The 17,784-nt window shown below is 40.4% G+C and overlaps 1 protein-coding gene across 1 annotated transcript; it reads right to left on the bottom strand.

Annotated features, from left to right (window-relative positions):
* Window positions 1-5,854: 5,854 nt before the first annotated feature.
* Window positions 5,855-17,742, bottom strand: NDUFV3 (NADH:ubiquinone oxidoreductase subunit V3). The gene is made up of 4 exons (XM_033146377.1): window positions 17,695-17,742; window positions 13,498-13,600; window positions 8,778-9,647; window positions 5,855-6,100 (listed from the first exon to the last, which is right to left on the bottom strand). The coding sequence occupies exons 1-4, from the start codon at window positions 17,740-17,742 to the stop codon at window positions 5,934-5,936; spliced, it is 1,188 nt and encodes a 395-aa protein (XP_033002268.1). The 3' UTR covers window positions 5,855-5,933.
* Window positions 17,743-17,784: the final 42 nt, after the last annotated feature.

Here is a 17,784-nt window from a genome sequence, read left to right as displayed (position 1 = left end):
TGCAAACCCCATTCCTACTAACCTTGTGCATGGTGTAATGTGGTTTTAAGTGCCTCATGTTTTCAGAGTTTGAATTAAGAGTGAAAAATATTTCATGAGCCAATGTACACATTCAAGTGTGTCCTTCAAAGGTTGTTGTTGTTGTTCAGTCGTTCAGTCGTGTCCGACTCTTCGTGACCCCATGGACCAGAGCACGCCAGGCACGCCTATCCTTCACTGCCTCTCACAGTTTGGCCAAACTCATGTTAGTAGATTTCAGTAAATATGGGTTAATAAGCCTCTTCTCCCTGGAGGAAATATAGCTTTAAAAACTTGGTGGGATGAAAGCTTCCTTATCATTTCTTGGTTTAGTTTCTCCTCATTAGCTCGTTATTGACTGTGGTTCCCTTCTTGGGAATATCAAAACACGTTACGCTGCCAGAATTCATTGGCACCAACTAACTGAGTCAGAGCCTAATGCTATTACAAGTCCTGCAACAGCTGCAACAGTCATACATCTGCAAGTCATTTGGAAATGTGATAGAAACTATCCATTACATGGAATTGTACCTTATACATTAGTGTATTACCGCTAGCAGTCTTTCAGTGACACTATGAATGGGCCCCTCCACTTTTCTAATTTAATTATATGCAGTTGAATAAATATCTGATTCTTCCAATAGGCAATATATCCTTAATAGTTCCAGTTACAGACCTTGGGTATTGCCCAAGCTTCTGAGAACTTTACAATTTATTATGCAACCCCGGCTGTTCTATAAAAGGCGTCACCAAAGGAAATACGTTTTCCTGCAGGTTTTCTTGGGCCAATCCCATTCTTTGACCGAGAATAGTAAGCAAACTTCTTGCTTCTTCTCGAATTTAGTCCTTCCTTGTGCCACAATCAAGTTGATTCCCAAAGAAAGTCATCAAGGGTGTGCGGATTTCAGGCAGTTTAGCTACACAACACCCAACATGAACTATTAAAATTGAATTATCGCAGCACTCACTGCTTGTCAGCTCACTTCCACAAAAGGGATGCTAGGCAAAGGGAGTGAGCTCCCATACAACCCCAATGTTTGGCAGATAGTTTCTCTCTTCTAACCTGAGGAATGAACTAGAAACGCACATGCTACAATGCAGTTAGTGCCACTTCCTATGAAGCAGTTGAGAGGCCATTAAAAAAAGGCATTGTGAGCCAAAATGAGGAGGGGATGGCAACGAGCCATTCTCTCTCAGCCATACTTTCCCTTATGGAACTGCTTTGCAGCTGTTTTTTTGCTAGCAGGGCTGAAGTAACCCTTGCAATGGGGGGGGGGGGAAACAGTAGGTGAGAAACAGTTTCAGGGGTACAAATATGGGAAAGGCTCAGCAGCTTCTCTCGCCTGGCATGCTGTGCACTAAACCTTCCCCCGCAGTGTTGCATCCTGCTATAAGAAATCAAGAAAACCCAGATTGTAAATTGCCATGATGCTGTACTGTCCGATTCAGCCCATACCAAATCTCAGCTGTGTGTCACTGGAAACTCTCCTGCTGCTCTCTGAAGAGCTGCTCCATGCCTGAAAGGGAACTCCACAACCCTCCACTGCTTGCACTGACTGACTTGCTCCTTGCCGAAGCATTGCATGGTATTAAGAGACAACCTTTTGCTCACAAGTATCTAACAGTTCTGCATCACTGGGACTCTCTCATGTTTTTGCACAAAATCCTGGCAATTACATCTTGGTATAATTCTGAATGATAGCTCTCTAAGCCCCCACCATGCCCCCACAACTATTGTTATTGTGGTTCTGGGGGGAATTACTGGGCAACCGGCCTATGTCAGGAATAGGGAAGCTGTGGCCCTGCAGATGTCATTGGACTCTGCCTCACATCAGCCACAGGCACCATGGCAAATGGTCAGGAATAATGGCGATGTGGCCCCAAAACATCTGGAGGACCACAGGTTCCCCCATCCCTGGCTTAAGTTTATAACGTAGCTTCAACCTTTGCTTTCCAAGATTGGGCAGAGAAGGGTAGATAGAACTCATTTTCAGACTTCCGTAATCATGTTTTGACTTGAGCGTGTACCATGTTCTGGCAATCTATCCGTTATAGAAAAACTTTAGTTTTAATATCCTCATGAGGTGCAAGGACATCTCTGTCTCTGTATAATTACACTAATCTTTAAAAGTCCCAAACATTATGTTTATTGTAATGGGACTAAAGATGTAAGAAAGAGTTTCCTACCTCAAAAGAGCTTCTATTTTGTGGGTATGGCAATAGACAACAGATGGGAAGGGGAAAAGGAGTGGAAACCCAGGCAGTCAATTCAACAGCTGCAAAACCATTCCTAATTTCTTTTGTAATTTTGATTAATTTTGAATTAAGTATGAAAATAGGGAAGCTTTTAGTTTTTATCTTAATTACTGCATTTCAATAATGCTCTATCACTCAGAACATCAGACTCTGTTCATCAGCTGCCTATGCAAGATTGCAAGACATTTTAAAGTCTACTTTGAACAGAAGGCAATTAAAGTCTGCTTGCAATTGGAAAGTCTAGGAAATTGTTTTCCTACTCAGTAAGCTTCCTGTGTGCATATAGAGCCCAAATTGCTTGCTTTTACTGGCAATTCATTTTCCTTGGTGTGATATAAAACCTATATATATATATAGTCCTAAAACAAGTGGCAGAATGTATGTAATAAAAATGAAAAGCACATTAACATTATGTATGGTTTACTCAAGCAGCAAGGAAGTCCTCTAATAGGACTTTGGACCAATGCATCACTTTAGAAATGAAGCTACATAATTGAAAAATCTAATATGTAGCATTGCATGGGTGGTATTAGAATCTGGGCCATCAAAGTGTGAAGATTTAATGCTTTGGCAATTCCTGGGCGTGCAGTGGTCACAGAGCTGTAGTAATGTAGTAATGTAAGATTGTCAAGCAGTGCAGCTGTTCAGAAAGCTCTGGAAAGGGACAATCAATCAATGTGATATTTGGACATATCCCGTTATTTTTCTCAGTATCTGTTGGCTGGTTTGTTACCTTGGAGTTGAATTTATTGCAACAACACTGCCTTTCAAAAAGTAATAGAATCGTAGAGTTGGAAGGGACCCTGCGGATCATCTAATCTAAATCCCTGCAATGCAGGAATATGCAGCTGTCCCATACGGGGATTGAACCTGCAACCCGGGCATTATCAGCACTATGCTCTAGCTGACTGAGCTGTTCATGTTAAGGAACATTGTGAATTTTTGACACTCATGTATTTTGTAGACATAGTCTTGTTCAGGCAGTAGTGCAGCAGACAGTAGTTTTGCTGAAACACACAAACGTTTAATATAAAGGAATATTAATTCATGTTGGTAAACTGCTCTTACGTACAATAGATGAAGAAGGCTGAAAGCAAGTTTGGCCCAGAAGGATTAAAAATCACCAGAGGCTACTTTAAATTTCATACATGCATGAACACAGTGAGGCATGTCCGTTGGGGGAAGGTGGCAATGAGGCCGTGTGTTTTCCACTCTATTTTCTTCTTTAATAACATTCTATTGTTTTACTTTTAATTAATTAGAATGAAATTCATTTTATGTCAAGTTTTGCTCATCTGGTCAATCCTATTTATTTCCCGCTGATTTTGATGGAAGATCCAGACACTTTCTTGCTCCTGGCAAGTTTGGATGGAAAATACCAATCTACACAACTTTTAAAGGTATACATTCTACTGCCCTCCAAGGGAAAAGACCTGCCAAATTTCAGAGAGAGGAACTAAAAGGGCGTCTGTTTTATAGATAATTTTAAAAGGCACAAAGATACCCAGCCAAACTTCTATTTAAAATGCCATCTATTTTTAGTTTAAGTCCAGAACTCCAACAGGTGCTTACAGAGTGTAAATTAAAAAACAAAAAACCAAGGGGATTTTTAAGACTTAAGGACCAATGGTCCAGGAACATTCCTGAGCCTTGGAAGGAAGAAGCTGTACAGCCCTCAGTTTATTTAACCTTGCTCTTGGAAAACTTCTAATATGAGAAACAAAGCCCGTTACAGATCCCCCTTGTTATTAAGCTCCCCTTGTCCCTATATGTCCATGACCTCTTTAAGGTACTGTGATATTTTTTAGGCAAAAGAAGGGGAGAAATGTTAATAAATGATTTATTTTTGTCTGAAATGACACTGCTGTGTTGGAGGTTTTGTGGTTCCTTCATCACAGTATTTTGGGCAATTCCCTCTTTCACTCCTTCTAAATCTGCTCTGGAGAGTCCCCCAACCCATTTGAGCAGATTTGGAGGAGAGGTTGCAAGGGGAAGAAGAAATCTCTATTAATTGTTTCAACCCAGTTCCACTGACAGAAGCTTTAGTGTCATCTGATACAAACCACAGCAATATTTGTTTTTAATTATATTTAACATTGGCATGTCTTGCACATCACACTAAACCATAATTTAATGTTGTGAACATGCTTTGAGGAGCTGCACAGATCTTTCAGTCTGGACTCTACATCCTTTTTGTTCTTCTATGTTTCTGGGAGGACTTCAGATGCTTTCATTTCTGCTTTTAATCAAACATAGCTTGCCACATTATTCAAAGTACTGTGGTTAATCTGAACTATGGGAAATTTAAAACAAACCAACTTAGTAACTATGGTTTGAAGTTGGCAAATTTGAAAAAAAACTATTGTTAATGTTAACCACATTTTGTTGGTCCAAATGAAGCAATAAACCAGTGTTGGACAAAACTGGAAGCTTCTGAACTCCTTCTCCCAAATGTGCAGAATTGGAGCATGCAAGTTAATTCTGGTTTTAACAATAGTTTGTACAACATGGAACAATGAGACACAAACAAACATGGCCGTTGTTTAAGTTACCTCAGGCATTGCGGGGGGACAGGAGAAAGGCAAAGTAGAGATATAAAATATGAATGCTAAAGGAACACAGCTCTAAAATCATGGTCATCTTTCTCAACACATAATGCATCTTATTCACTTGCTGACACATGAACAGTTGTAGACACAGGCATGCGAGTTGGATCCAGAGGTAGCCATGCTTAATGCAGACCTGCTTTTTCATGCAGATGTGGTACATGTTGTTGCTGTTAACGTTGCTGTCTGGTCTTTGACCGCAATAAAGATTAATTGATTGATTGACCCTCTTAAAATCAATTGGACTTCAGTTAGTCACAACCAACTTGTCCCACAAATTTCAACAGGTCTACTCTAAGCTTGAATAAAGCTGTAGTCCTAATGCCACTGAATTCTATGGGACGTATATCAGAGTATGCCTAGTTAGGATTGCAGCCTAAGCCTGAATTCAGCTCACATATGGAATCTTGTTTGCTTTCAACTAGTAATGAAACACTTCAAATTAGTCCCACTAGGCCAGAGTTATAGCTACCCTAAAGCTATATGTGGCTAGCAGACTCAGCTAGCTAACATAATATTCTTCTTCATCTTGGGCAACATATTTCTAAACACAAGCAAAATAAGTTTCATTATATTAATTTTTGTTTAAAGAAAAAATGAAAGTGGACTTTTAAAAGAGGTTTTTCAAGGGTTTCCAGAGGTTTAGAAGGTGTTTGCAGGCTTTTCAGATAGTGTTTCAAATATATGCATTTCACATAAATGCACGATGCCTCACAACACAACTCCCCGACCCCGCATAAACTGGGAGTTGCCTGTATTGAAAATGCAGTACTATTTGCCTTATCTATTTGAGTTTAGTCTCAAGTGATAGGTGATCTGAATGGATTTCATAAGCACGGATTTTCTAGATAATTTAAGCAATGCAAGTGTGCCACTGAGAATAACACACTGGGAGATTATTGTTAGAACTAGAACCTGGTTTTGTAACTTCTCAAAGGGGCTCCATGTGTTTAAAAAAACAGACAGCCATCAACTCATTTGGAGCACTTTAATTGTAGCATGGATATTCCTTCACTGTCGGAATTAATTTGTTTGTGCGTTTCCACATTTGATTCAGTGTCGTGGAGATACTCTCCCAGATGATGGCTGAGGCAGCCTGAATTTTGCAAGCTGAACGTCATAATCCACAAAGGTGTATGGTGTATAATCATGGTGCTGCAGATTCTTGTAGGTAGACATGTCAAATGTTTCTGGAGCAGTTTCAACTGGCGGCTCGGCCTCTATGAGGAGAAAATATACTTGTGAATTCAGAGATAAAATGAACACCACATTATTTCTGGCCGAGTCAGATTTCATGGAGATTTCTCAGTCTGTCACTGGAAACAGCAGCTAATCACTGATATTTTATGAGAAATCAAAAATATACTACATTAAACATAACTTGAATTTCAACATGTAGCAATCGATGCCTAAAGTTACATAAAATAAAAAGTACACATCTAGCTGCAACTGATTTTGCAAAGGTTAGTTTGTTTCTTTTAATATTCTCAGTCAGGAAAACTAATGCCAAGATTCAAAACAGGAGCATGTGCGTGTGAGACTATCCCACACATACAATTCAAGCTTTGATGTTGATTTGTATCACAACCATTCTCACTGTTAGAGGCAAGAAAGTGTCTTTCACTGGCAGCAGAAGTGTTGCTGTGAAAAACGAGAAAGCACAGCTCAGATTAATAATAATAATATTATTATTATTATTATACCCCGCCCATCTGGCTGGGTTTCCCCAGCCACTCTGGGCAGCTCACAGCACTGGTCTCCCCTGCACATGCATGTTCTGCTTTGGGATCAATGGTTCAATGGTTGAATTTTTTGCAGATTTTGAAACTACTCCACAGCTTTCTACTTCCAATGGAGTATTCAAAATCAAAGAGAGTTTGCTGTTGAACCTACATCTAATTAAAACTTTATAAAATTCATATTAAAAAGATGTTTGCATTTCGTCTCCCTCAGAGGAGTATTTAGCTCCCTACTAAGTTCACAAAATCCATAAGATGTTCATCCTTCAATAAACTTCTACAAAAACATTACGTGGTGCAATAAGAACCCTGTCACTGCCATGAAACACACTTTGGCTGTAACATATAAAAATTCCTAAGGAAACATCTCCCAAATTGAGAAATTGGAGACTATTATGACCACAACTAGTTTATATGACTCAATATTTTACTCAACGTTGCATTCTTATTCACCTGCCTTTAACAATGAGCAGCGCATATTTTTAGATCATTATTTCTATTTTTATTTTAAGATATACAGAGACCCCTCAATGCTATGTATGAAGACTTGGTTGGTAGGTGGAGGACACAGAAAATGGAAACAGCAGAAAAGCTTGCACCTAGTGTTAGAGAGGCAAAAGATTTTGTGCATAGCCAAGCACTTGATTGACAATGGGAAAACTCAGCATATGCTGTAGCCTCTTCCTCTGAAATCAATAGGACTTTAAAATGTTTATGCCCTGTATGGAAACCCACAGTATATTTGGCTTTTAGTTACACTGACATCAGCATCAAGTGGTTCCACTAACTTCCACTGAGTTGTTGTTGTTTAGTCATGTCCGACACTTCGTGACCCCATGGACCAGAGCACTACAACTTGACAATTAAATACGGTCTGCTTTAAGGTTTCATGTTTCGCCAACCTCCCCTTCCTCCACGCTTAATTGCAGTTATCTCAATTTTTCTTGGGCTACAACCAAGTAGAAATGAAAGGCTCAAAACATTCTCAGTGTATAGTCTCAACAATGCGTCTTCTAGTCACCACTGCCCTCTGCTGGATACACAGAAGCACAAACATTTGGGAAGCTTCACACTAATGGTGGGTGTAAAATTAGCACTCAATTAAACAGTTTCTTCCAGTAGACTTCCTTACTTTTCATGCCATGCAGAAGTCACCTTTCAACTGGCTTAAGTATTATTTTCTCTGCCTTGTAGAGTGACAAATTATTGGGGACAAAATGTTTTAGCAAAAAAAAAAAAAAAGATTTTTAAAGAACAAGATGAGTGTTCTACAGAATAAAAGACAGAGAGAGAGAGGAAGGACATAATGAAGAACACGGTTTGAATGGGTGAACTTAGCCAGTCTTTGACATATTGGTGGAGGGTTGAGGGGAGAGAGAGACAAGAATTGATTTCTTGTGAGGTCTTGGTGTGTTTTGAGACCAAAAGGGAATCCCTCATAGTCTACAAACATTAGAAGACCAAATGCGTACAGGAGTTCTGGTATCAGAGATATATCACTAGGGGAGAACATATGAGAAAAGGCATGTGCTGTGAATGTCCCTTGTTGCTAATGCTGGATTCTGAAGCGATATCTTTACTAGCCTGAAGGCAGAGTGTCCCCATCATTCCTCTGGTGCCAAAGCTAACTTTGTTCCTTGTGATCGCATCAGCACAGCAGAGCCAGCTTATACATGTATAAGAGAACTGTGAAAGGAGGAAAAAGACAAGAGTCGAGAGTACTGGAAGAACAGACAGTCCCAGCAGAAAATCAGCTGTTAAGCCTGAGGGCAAGTGCTGGGCAGGATGAGAAAGAGACTACAAAATAGATTGCTCAATAGCCTCATTGTGCTTCTAGCAAAAGTGGGGCAAAATTCTGATTTTGATAAGGCAGAAGAATTATGTGAAAACACGTACTGCTTTCTGCTACCAACAGTCTAAAAGCCAAGGAGGAGAATCAAAGAAAAGATGACTGGAAGCACAAAGAACTAGGCAAAGAACTCATCAGCAAAGCAGAAAGGCCTGTAAAAAAACAACTGCATTAAGCTCTAGGAAAGAGAGGAAGAGATTCCAGAATGTTTTCAATAATGTCAGTACTCAATAGCAGAATATATTTGCTCGTAAACAGCCCTCAGCCCCAACAGCAGGTCAGTGTAGAACAAACAAGATAAAGTGATACCCTCTATAGTGCTTTGTTGTTCAGTCTGAACTCCTGCTTCCAGGGCAATCTCCTCCTTCACTGTGGTTTCTGCCGCCAGCATTCGGCCATCCAAAACCTCTCCTTGTGGCACAGCAGCAGTTCTTCCCTGCATGTCAGTCTTTTGTGCCTCCATTGCCACACTTTCCCCCTGTCTTGGCAAAGTCAGGTTTTGAGCTGCATTTTGATGAGGCACTGACTGAGTTCTAGACAATATACTTGAAGTTGCTCCAGGGGGAGATGCTTCAGGGAGAGATTCCTCCAGCTGCTTAGCTATGTCTGTTGGCCTCTGACTCTCTGCAACTTTTGTTCCAACGTCTGTGCTCTTTAAATGAGCTTCTTCATGTCTTCGGTTTGTGGCAGACTTTGACAAATCTGACCATAACAATTTGTCACCGGCTGTTGTCTGATGCACCTCCTTTTGTTTCACGGGGCTTTCTGTGAATCCCGGACTATAAGGGAGCTTCTCAGGTGCTTTGCCTTTGACCTGCTCTCGGGGAAAGTGTTTTTCACTTGTTTTCTTTGCTTTCTTCATTCTGTCACCAGAAGAGGGGGGATCTCGACTTGGAAATGATACATTGGTTTTTATGGTATCTTTGAAGGCAGAATCTTCCTCATCAGAATCAGAGCTAGAATCTGACTCAGAGCTTGAAGAAGAGGATGTCTCTTCATCTCCCTTCTTCTTCCCCAAGCCTGCTGTTGAGGAAACAACAGACTGTCCCGCAAGAGAAGGAAGCTTTGCTCTCTGAGGAAATTTTACCACAGTTTTCTTAGCCAAGTATTTCCTCAGATCTTCATCTTTTAATTTTACAGCAGCATCAGGTTTAGTGTTAATTATGATCTCACCTTTATCTGTAAATTGTGGGAAAGAGGAGACAGCTTTTAAACGACATTCAACTGTTGCTTTCACACACTCCTTTGGTGCCAATTACATCTACAAAATGGCAAAGAACAATATCATTTTGGAATAGATCGCTTCAAACACACCCATTAATATGGAATTCTACTTAATAGTTGTGAAGTTATCTGGTATAAACACCAGTCTGAAAGCTCAGTTTCCATTACACGCTGCATTTCATATAAAAATGTCAAAAAGTGTCCTTTGCTTGCAGAAGTTTCTTACAGGAACATGAAGGTTATTTCCTCCTCTTTGTGCCACGCTGCCTGTGAACATCATTTCATCAGAAACGCTCTGTTCCAATCTGTGAAATGTGGATGAAAACACTTTCCTATCTCCTCGAGTGCATTGTGAAGAGCACACTTAGCAGTGTGAATAGTATATTTAGCACTGCAGTATCTAAGTACCTCAACTACATTCAACACATTTTGTGAGAAATTTATTCAAACAAACTTTCAACAGCAGCAATAGAATCTGTTGGGAGTGTGATCCTCCTATTTTATGGTTTTACATGGGGGAAAAAACATTTGCCTTTTTCAGTTATTTGTTTGTTATGTAGAATGCATATTTTGCCTTTCAGTGGTGCTTCTTGGAGTAGGACCTTCCCTTGTACTCAACATTCAGAAGCATTCTGCCTTTATACACAACAAGTTTAGCCACCATTTATAGACCTATCCTACAGCAATTAATCTATTCTTGTTAAAAGCCACCATCAGTATTTCTTGTGGCAATGAATTGCATACATTGATTATATGGCAACCTCTCTTGTTCAATACTGCATTAGAAATACTTATAAATGAAAAAGATGTAGTCCTCAAGGAGACAGAAGGACGATTTACTGGTCAAGGGTCCCCCCCCCCCATATGTTTTGCAGACTTCATGATCTAGGAAGTGCACCCAAGATTCCTTGAAGAAAAAAGGAGGACCACATTTTCTTTTGACTCCTCTGTAATGTGCTGGATGTATTTCCTTGATTTGTTACCAATTGTCTGAGCACCAATTAATCACAGAAGGTTGTATTTTGGAATCACTTAAGTATGTGATCATAATGCAGGCAATCAGTATGTTTGGATCTTAGGAATAGTAAAATTAATTCAATTGTAAGTTGTTCTTGCACCAAGAGCACTTAACAGAAACCTTAGCAGAGAGTGCCAAAAGACATTAAATAAGCAAGACAGCATAAAACTAAGCCAGAGTAGTATACATGCTATGAAGTTCAGACAGCTAAGAAAGAATGAAATCATCAACATGGAAATGAGAACTGGCCATCATTAAAGACTGGGAAAAAGAGGACAGTATTTAAAAGCATGGTAGCAGAATTATTCATTTTCAGATTATTCATAAGTGAAGTTAGCGTTGAGAAAATTAATTAGGGACTGAACAAAACTTGTAACTTAAAAGTCAATGGCCACATTGCAGCTACTTTCTAAGTAGCAACATTGAGAGCACCACAGTTCTCCACATTTAATTCTTGCACCCACACATACTCAAGTGCTACTGAATTTGCTCCAACTAAAGAATGATCCTTGTCATTGATAACCAGACTGATATATTGTAAAGTGGTTTTCAAAGAGCTTTTAAGGATACAAAGCACAATGATGGTGTGCATAACAAAGGTGCTTACATTCCTGTCAGAGAAAAATACTAGATACCAAACTTGCGTTTTCAATTCCATTAGCATCAGAAAAGCAACATCTGCTTAATCCGTTTTAATTTTCCATGAATGACACTCACTAGAAATTGTTTTCCTTCATCAGTGCAAAAGAACAAGTATACTGCACGCTCTTCAATCTAGAATATGCAGACTACTCCACCACAGCATGAGGAGCCCCAGGGAAAAACCAGGATGTGTTTTTTCCCCTGTTTTCCTGTGTTTTTACAGGTCACTCTAACAAATTTGAGGAACCAGGAATAATAAAAGGTGTAATAATTCCTTTCAAGGAGGCAAGACAGGGAGTTTACAGCCCAAAGACATGTACATTTAACAGGACAAGAGTAAATTTTTAAGTGTTAAAAGAAGAAAGATACATGTCAATGGTTTGTTGTACTTTCAAAACTCTAAATACTCTTTTATATGTTAAAATACCCTAGTAATTACAAGTTAATAGTTATAACAGAGTCTGCAAGAACAGAAAGTTTAGTCAAGCACAGCTAGTAAAAAAAACAAAGATTACACAAATAAGCCTGGATTGTGTGTGGACCCTGCCATTTGTATGGAAGCAGTCTAAATTCAGTGGGCAGTAACATACAAGAAAAATGTAGTAAAAAGCATAAATATACTGTGTCAAGAGGGACACGGGTGGCGCTGTCGGTTAAACCACAGAGCCTAGGGCTTGCCAATCAGAAGGTCGGCAGTTCGAATCCCCGCAACAGGGTGAGCTCTTGTTGCTCAGTCCCTGCTCCTGCCAACCTAGCAGTTCGAAAGCACGTCAAAGTGCAAGTAGATAAATAGGTACCACTCTGGTGGGAAGGTAAACTGTGTTTCCGTGCGCTGCTCTGGTTTGCCAGAAGCAGCTTAGTCATGCTGGCCACATGACCCAGAAGCTGTACACCAGCTCACTCGGCCAGTAAAGTGAGATGAGCGCCGCAACCCCAGAGTCGTCCGCGACTGGACCTAATGGTCAGGGGTCTCTTTACCTTTATACTGTGTCAAAGAGAATCAAATTAAGGTATTTAATTTCCCATAAATAACATTTAAGAATGGCAGATGACACTACAGGAGTGGTATCAATACCCTTCTCAAATTGCAGAATAGAAAGTGATTTTGCTACTGTTGGTCAATTTGAGTTCACTGTGCACAGAGAATTCCATCAGCAACTGCTAATAAACAATCAAGAAACCCAATAGTAGGGATTTTCCAACCAAATGTGTAAGTTTTATATGTATATGTAAATATTCTGAAACCTATTTTAATGGAGATTGGATGCTGCATGTAAAGGTTTCATATCTTACCATGTTTAATAAAAGAAGCCCACTTTATACAAACAACCATGTATCATTATTCCCATACATTTTCTCTATCTTCCCTAAGAAAAACACTGCTGAAGGACTCCCATCGTTTTGACCGTAACCTTACATTTATTGGAGCTGGTAATGCTATTAAATATTCCCCTGAAATGATTTTAGATACAGGCAAGGCGTGTGATGTAAATTTACTGCAAATAAATAAAAATAAAGAAAAAACCCAATGAGCTGCCGGGAATAGCACTGATGTAGTGAGAAATGTGAACTTCATTGGGTTGGCTAATTTCCTTGTGCTCTGCTTTCCTGTCATCCATTTGTTATAAATCATTAAACTCTACAACAGAGATGAACTTGGCCATACTGGAGCTGTTGGACTCCCAACTCCCATCAGTCTCAGCTAGCATAGTCAATGACAAGGGATGATGGGACTTGTAGTACAGTATCCCTGTTCTAAAGGCTAATTATAGAGAGCGTTTTCCAAAAATATCTGCCTTATGTCTATTACACTGAAATTGTTAAATGGAGTTTAATAGGTTGACAGCTGCAAGTATTGCTGCTTTGAATGTTTTAATCTCTTAAAAGATCTTAGAATAATCAAATCATTTTAGAAACAAACCTTGATATTTTAGGTGAACAACCTGTGGCATACAATCTTCAAAAGTTCATTTACAAGTCCTCTACAGAATACCTAGAATACGGTAATAATCACTAGATATAATTTTAAAAGTCTGAATCTTAACATTTTGCAGACCATTAAAATAACAAACTTTGATCAATATTGTTACAAAATATTATGCAAACCATCTTTGCATAATTAACAAATAAGAAAATGTACCTTACTTTTTTTGGAGACTTTCTTATCATCCCCTGGTTTGGTGCAGAGAGAAACAGCAGGAGGTACACTTCGAAGCCCCCATGCTTGCAACTTAAAAGTCTGTAAGAATTAGAAAGAAGTAGAAAATCTGTAATAATTAGAAAGACATTTGATTTAATAATGTCATTTATAATTACCCAGGCTACAAAAAGTATAAAGCACAATGTAGACAAATAGGACTAAAAATTAGGCATATATGTACAACAGTTGTCATAAAACAGACCACTCACTCCCTGCAATTCCTTCCAGAGCATAAACTGTGCAAATTAAGAAAACTATAAAATCTGAAATGTTGTCTTAACTAACAAAAGCCTATGTTGCTACATGTATACCCATTTATACCAACAAGTATTCACATAGAACATGCACAAACTTCTGGAAATATAAAAAGACACCCTTACTCTCAAACAAATATTCTTACTTCAGGTCCTAGGTATATATATCAAATGCTTATGCATCTGTACAACTATACCTAGTTTTTTCCCAGCCTCACTTAAAGGGACATAGGTTTGGTATAAGTAAATGGACTTTACTTTCAAATAAGGGTTTTGACACAGCTCTGTGCAGATGAAACAGGTACAGTGCATATAAATGCTTTATTATTATTATATTTGGAAATGGTTATGGATGCCTTGCAATTAAGTGGAATGTTAAAACTTGGTGCTAGCACACTGAAGTATGCTTCTTTCTCCTGCTCCAAATACAGAACTGATTGACAAGTGAATGTAATGTACAATTTGGGGTGCGGGTGGGAGAAAATGAAGACAACAACAATATACACCATCTGCATCATTGCAGAATATTACATTAATGTAGGTTAACATCTAATAAAGCCACCATGCCTTTTACCTGTAAGGAACTTTATTATTTCACCAGTGAAGTAATTTGTTCAGTCGTTCAGTCGTGTCCGACTCTTCGTGACCCCATGGACCAGAGCACGCCAGGCACGCCTATCCTTCACTGCCTCTCGCAGTTTGGCCAAACTCATGTTAGTAGCTTCGAGAACACTGTCCAACCATCTCATCCTCTGACGTCCCCTTCTCCTTGTGCCCTCCATCTTTCCCAACATCAGGGTCTTTTCTAGGGAGTCTTCTCTTCTCATGAGGTGGCCAAAGTACTGGAGCCTCAACTTCAGGATCTGTCCTTCTAGTGAGCACTCAGGGCTGATTTCTTTGAGAATGGATAGGTTTGATCTTCTTGCAGTCCATGGGACTCTCAAGAGTCTCCTCCAGCACCATAATTCAAAAGCATCAATTCTTCGGTGATCAGCCTTCTTTATGGTCCAGCTCTCACTCCCGTACATTACTACTGGGAAAACCATAGCTTTAACTATACGGACCTTTGTCGGCAAGGTGATGTCTTTGCTTTTTAAGATGCTGTCTAGGTTTGTCATTGCTTTTCTCCCAAGAAGCAGGCGTCTTCTAATTTCATGACTGCTGTCACCATCTGCAGTGATCATGGAACCCAAGAAAGTGAAATCTCTCACTGCCTCCATTTCTTCCCCTTCTATTTGCCAGGAGGTGATGGGACCAGTGGCCATGATCTTAGTTTTTTTGATGTTGAGCTTCAGACCATATTTTGCGCTCTCTTCTTTCACCCTCATTAAAAGGTTCTTTAATTCCTCCTCACTTTCTGCCATCAAGGTAGTATCATCAGCATATCTGAGGTTGTTGATATTTTTTCCGGCAATCTTAATTCCGGCTCGGGTGAAGTAATTACTGGTAGTCTAAAAGTGGCAAGTGGCACTAAAGATACCTAAAGAAATACTCACTGCAGAATTTATACCCTTATACAACTAGAAGATTTAAAGCCTGCACCACAACAACCTATAGTTTATAGCTCCCGTTAAACATGAATATGAACACAGGCTAACCGTGTCAGTACTTGCACTACTACTTCTATTATTTGGTTTGTTGATTACTCAAAGGTCTCCAAGTGACTTACAATTCTGCTAAAATCACAAATATATTATACCATAAAACAGAGCAACCAACAACAAACACCATAATAGCCACAGGAAGCTTTGGCAGCATACTAATAACAAGCAATATCGTGTTTGTCTGTCAAAAGCCTGGGACAAAAGCTAAGCCTTTGCCTGGTGCCAAAAAGTTGTCACTGAAGGCTTCAGTGGGGAGAGAATTCCAAAGATACAAAGCCAAAACTGAAAAGGCCCTCTCCTTTGTCGTTAGCCTCCCTCAGAAGGGGACCAGGAGAAGAGCCTCAAACAAAGATCTATGGGTCTCTCGTATAGGGAGAGGCATTCTAGAAGATAGTGGAGTCCTGAGCAGGAAAGAGCTTTTTATGTCAAAACCATCACTTTGAATTGGGCTTGGAAGCATGCAGGCAGCTAGCGAAGTTGGAACAGAATTGGTGTTATATTATCTGTTCTTACAGACAAATTCATGGCTATGTTCTCTCTCTACCATCAGAGGCATTATGCCTCTGAATAACAGTTGCTGGGAATCACAGATGGGCAGAATGCTGTTGTGTTCATGTCCAACTTGCAGGCTTCCCTCAGGATGCTGGACTATAGCTGCACCACTGGCCACTGGCCTGATCCAGCAGGCATGTCTTCGTTATTGTTGTTTAGTCGTGTCTGGCTCTTTGTGATCCCATGGGCCAGAGCACACCAGGCACTCCTGTCTTCCACTGCCTCCCACAGTTTGGTCAGACTCATGTTGGTAGCTTCAAGAACACTGTCCAACAATCTCATCCTCTGTCGTCCCCTTCTCCTTGTGCCCTCAATCTTTCCCAACATCAGGGTCTTTTCCAGGGAGTCTTCTCTTCTCATGAGGTGGCCAAAGTATTGGAGCCTCAGCTTCAGGATCTGTCCTTCCAGTGAGCACTCAGGGCTGATTTCCTTCAGAATGGATAGGTTTGATCTTCTTGCAGTCCATGGGACTCTCAAGAGTCTCCTCCAGCACTACTGGATAGGTTTGCAGATAGGCCACTAGCCTAAGCTGATAGAAGGAACTCCATGCTGCGAGTGTGTGTGTGTGTGTGTGTGTTTGTGTCACAGTGTTGAGTTTATAGTTGGGGGTTCCCTTGAATCTACAGCTGGGGCACAGGTGGTGGTGGGTGGTGGTAAAGTGTCTGCATTTGGCAAGAGTCTCAAGACAAAATGTAGGAGGTGGTAACAGAAACTCAAATAAGGCTCTTTTGGGTGCAGGTTCACCAAGGCCCCTTGGGAAGTTTAAGATTTAAGATTATAAAAGCAAGAGCACATAGTCAGATGCTCTATACTAGTTAGGGCTGTTAAACAGCATTAGGTAATGTAGGATGCACTCTCTTACTTTAAAAAGTAAGAAATATCTTGATTGGTCAAGTTAGGGTCCAGAAAATCCATCTAGACCCACATTTATTGCAAAAATCCCAGTAGGCACTATGTGGCCCAGGAGCAATTAGGACTGGTCCATCCAATCCCTACTCTAGAAACAAAATGCAAGCACTTTTCCCATGAGCATAGCTGTCAACTTTTCCCTTTTCTTGCAAGGAATCCTATTCAGAATAAGGGAATTTCCCTTAAAAAAGGAAAAAGTTGACAGCTATGCCCATGAGTGAGGGCTAGGGTGTCAGCAAAGCAGCCCTCAGTGAGGTGGAGCAGTACAGCAGCAACAGGCAACACCAATTGTGTGATTTTTCCATCTCTTCCCCACACTACTGCCCTAAGTTAATGGAGATTTAATTTGCTCATCAAGGTCTATTCTGACTTAAGAGTGGTTCTCCAGCTCTCCAGGGCTTCAGGAAAAGTTCCCGGTATTTCTTGGCTTTGCAACCAGAGATCCTTTACCTACACATGCCAGGCTGAATTTGAGATCTTTTGGATGCAAGCGTGGGGCGTTACCTGAGTGACAGCCTCCTCCTTTCAATCTCAGTAAAAATGCACGATAGCGTGAGAAGCCAAAATCAAAGACGCAGCTAAGAGTTTCCCCATGAAGTTACAGCTAAAAACCTACTGGCATCATCTTAGGAGTAGGTCCCACTGAAATCAGCAAAACGTACTGCCAAGTAAGCTTGCACTGACGCTGCACAACCCGGAAACGTCAGGTCAAATCCTGACACACACAAAGTCTGTCCACGGGCACACACAAACATTATAAACGGCATTGTGGCGACGGAGCGGCCAGCCCAAAAGCGCCTCTAGGATCTTCACCCTCTGTTACCTTGAGCAAGTTAGTACGGCCGCAGGAGAGTAGCAGAGACGTCGCCATTTCGGCGTCCCACCCAACCTCGTCCCTGCTGCAACCTCCGCC

The sequence above is a fragment of the Lacerta agilis genome, chromosome 4 (assembly GCF_009819535.1).
Source record: "Lacerta agilis isolate rLacAgi1 chromosome 4, rLacAgi1.pri, whole genome shotgun sequence".
In the NCBI taxonomy this organism is placed as follows: Eukaryota; Metazoa; Chordata; class Lepidosauria; order Squamata; family Lacertidae; genus Lacerta; species Lacerta agilis.
This window is presented reverse-complemented; position numbering and strand designations above follow the sequence as displayed.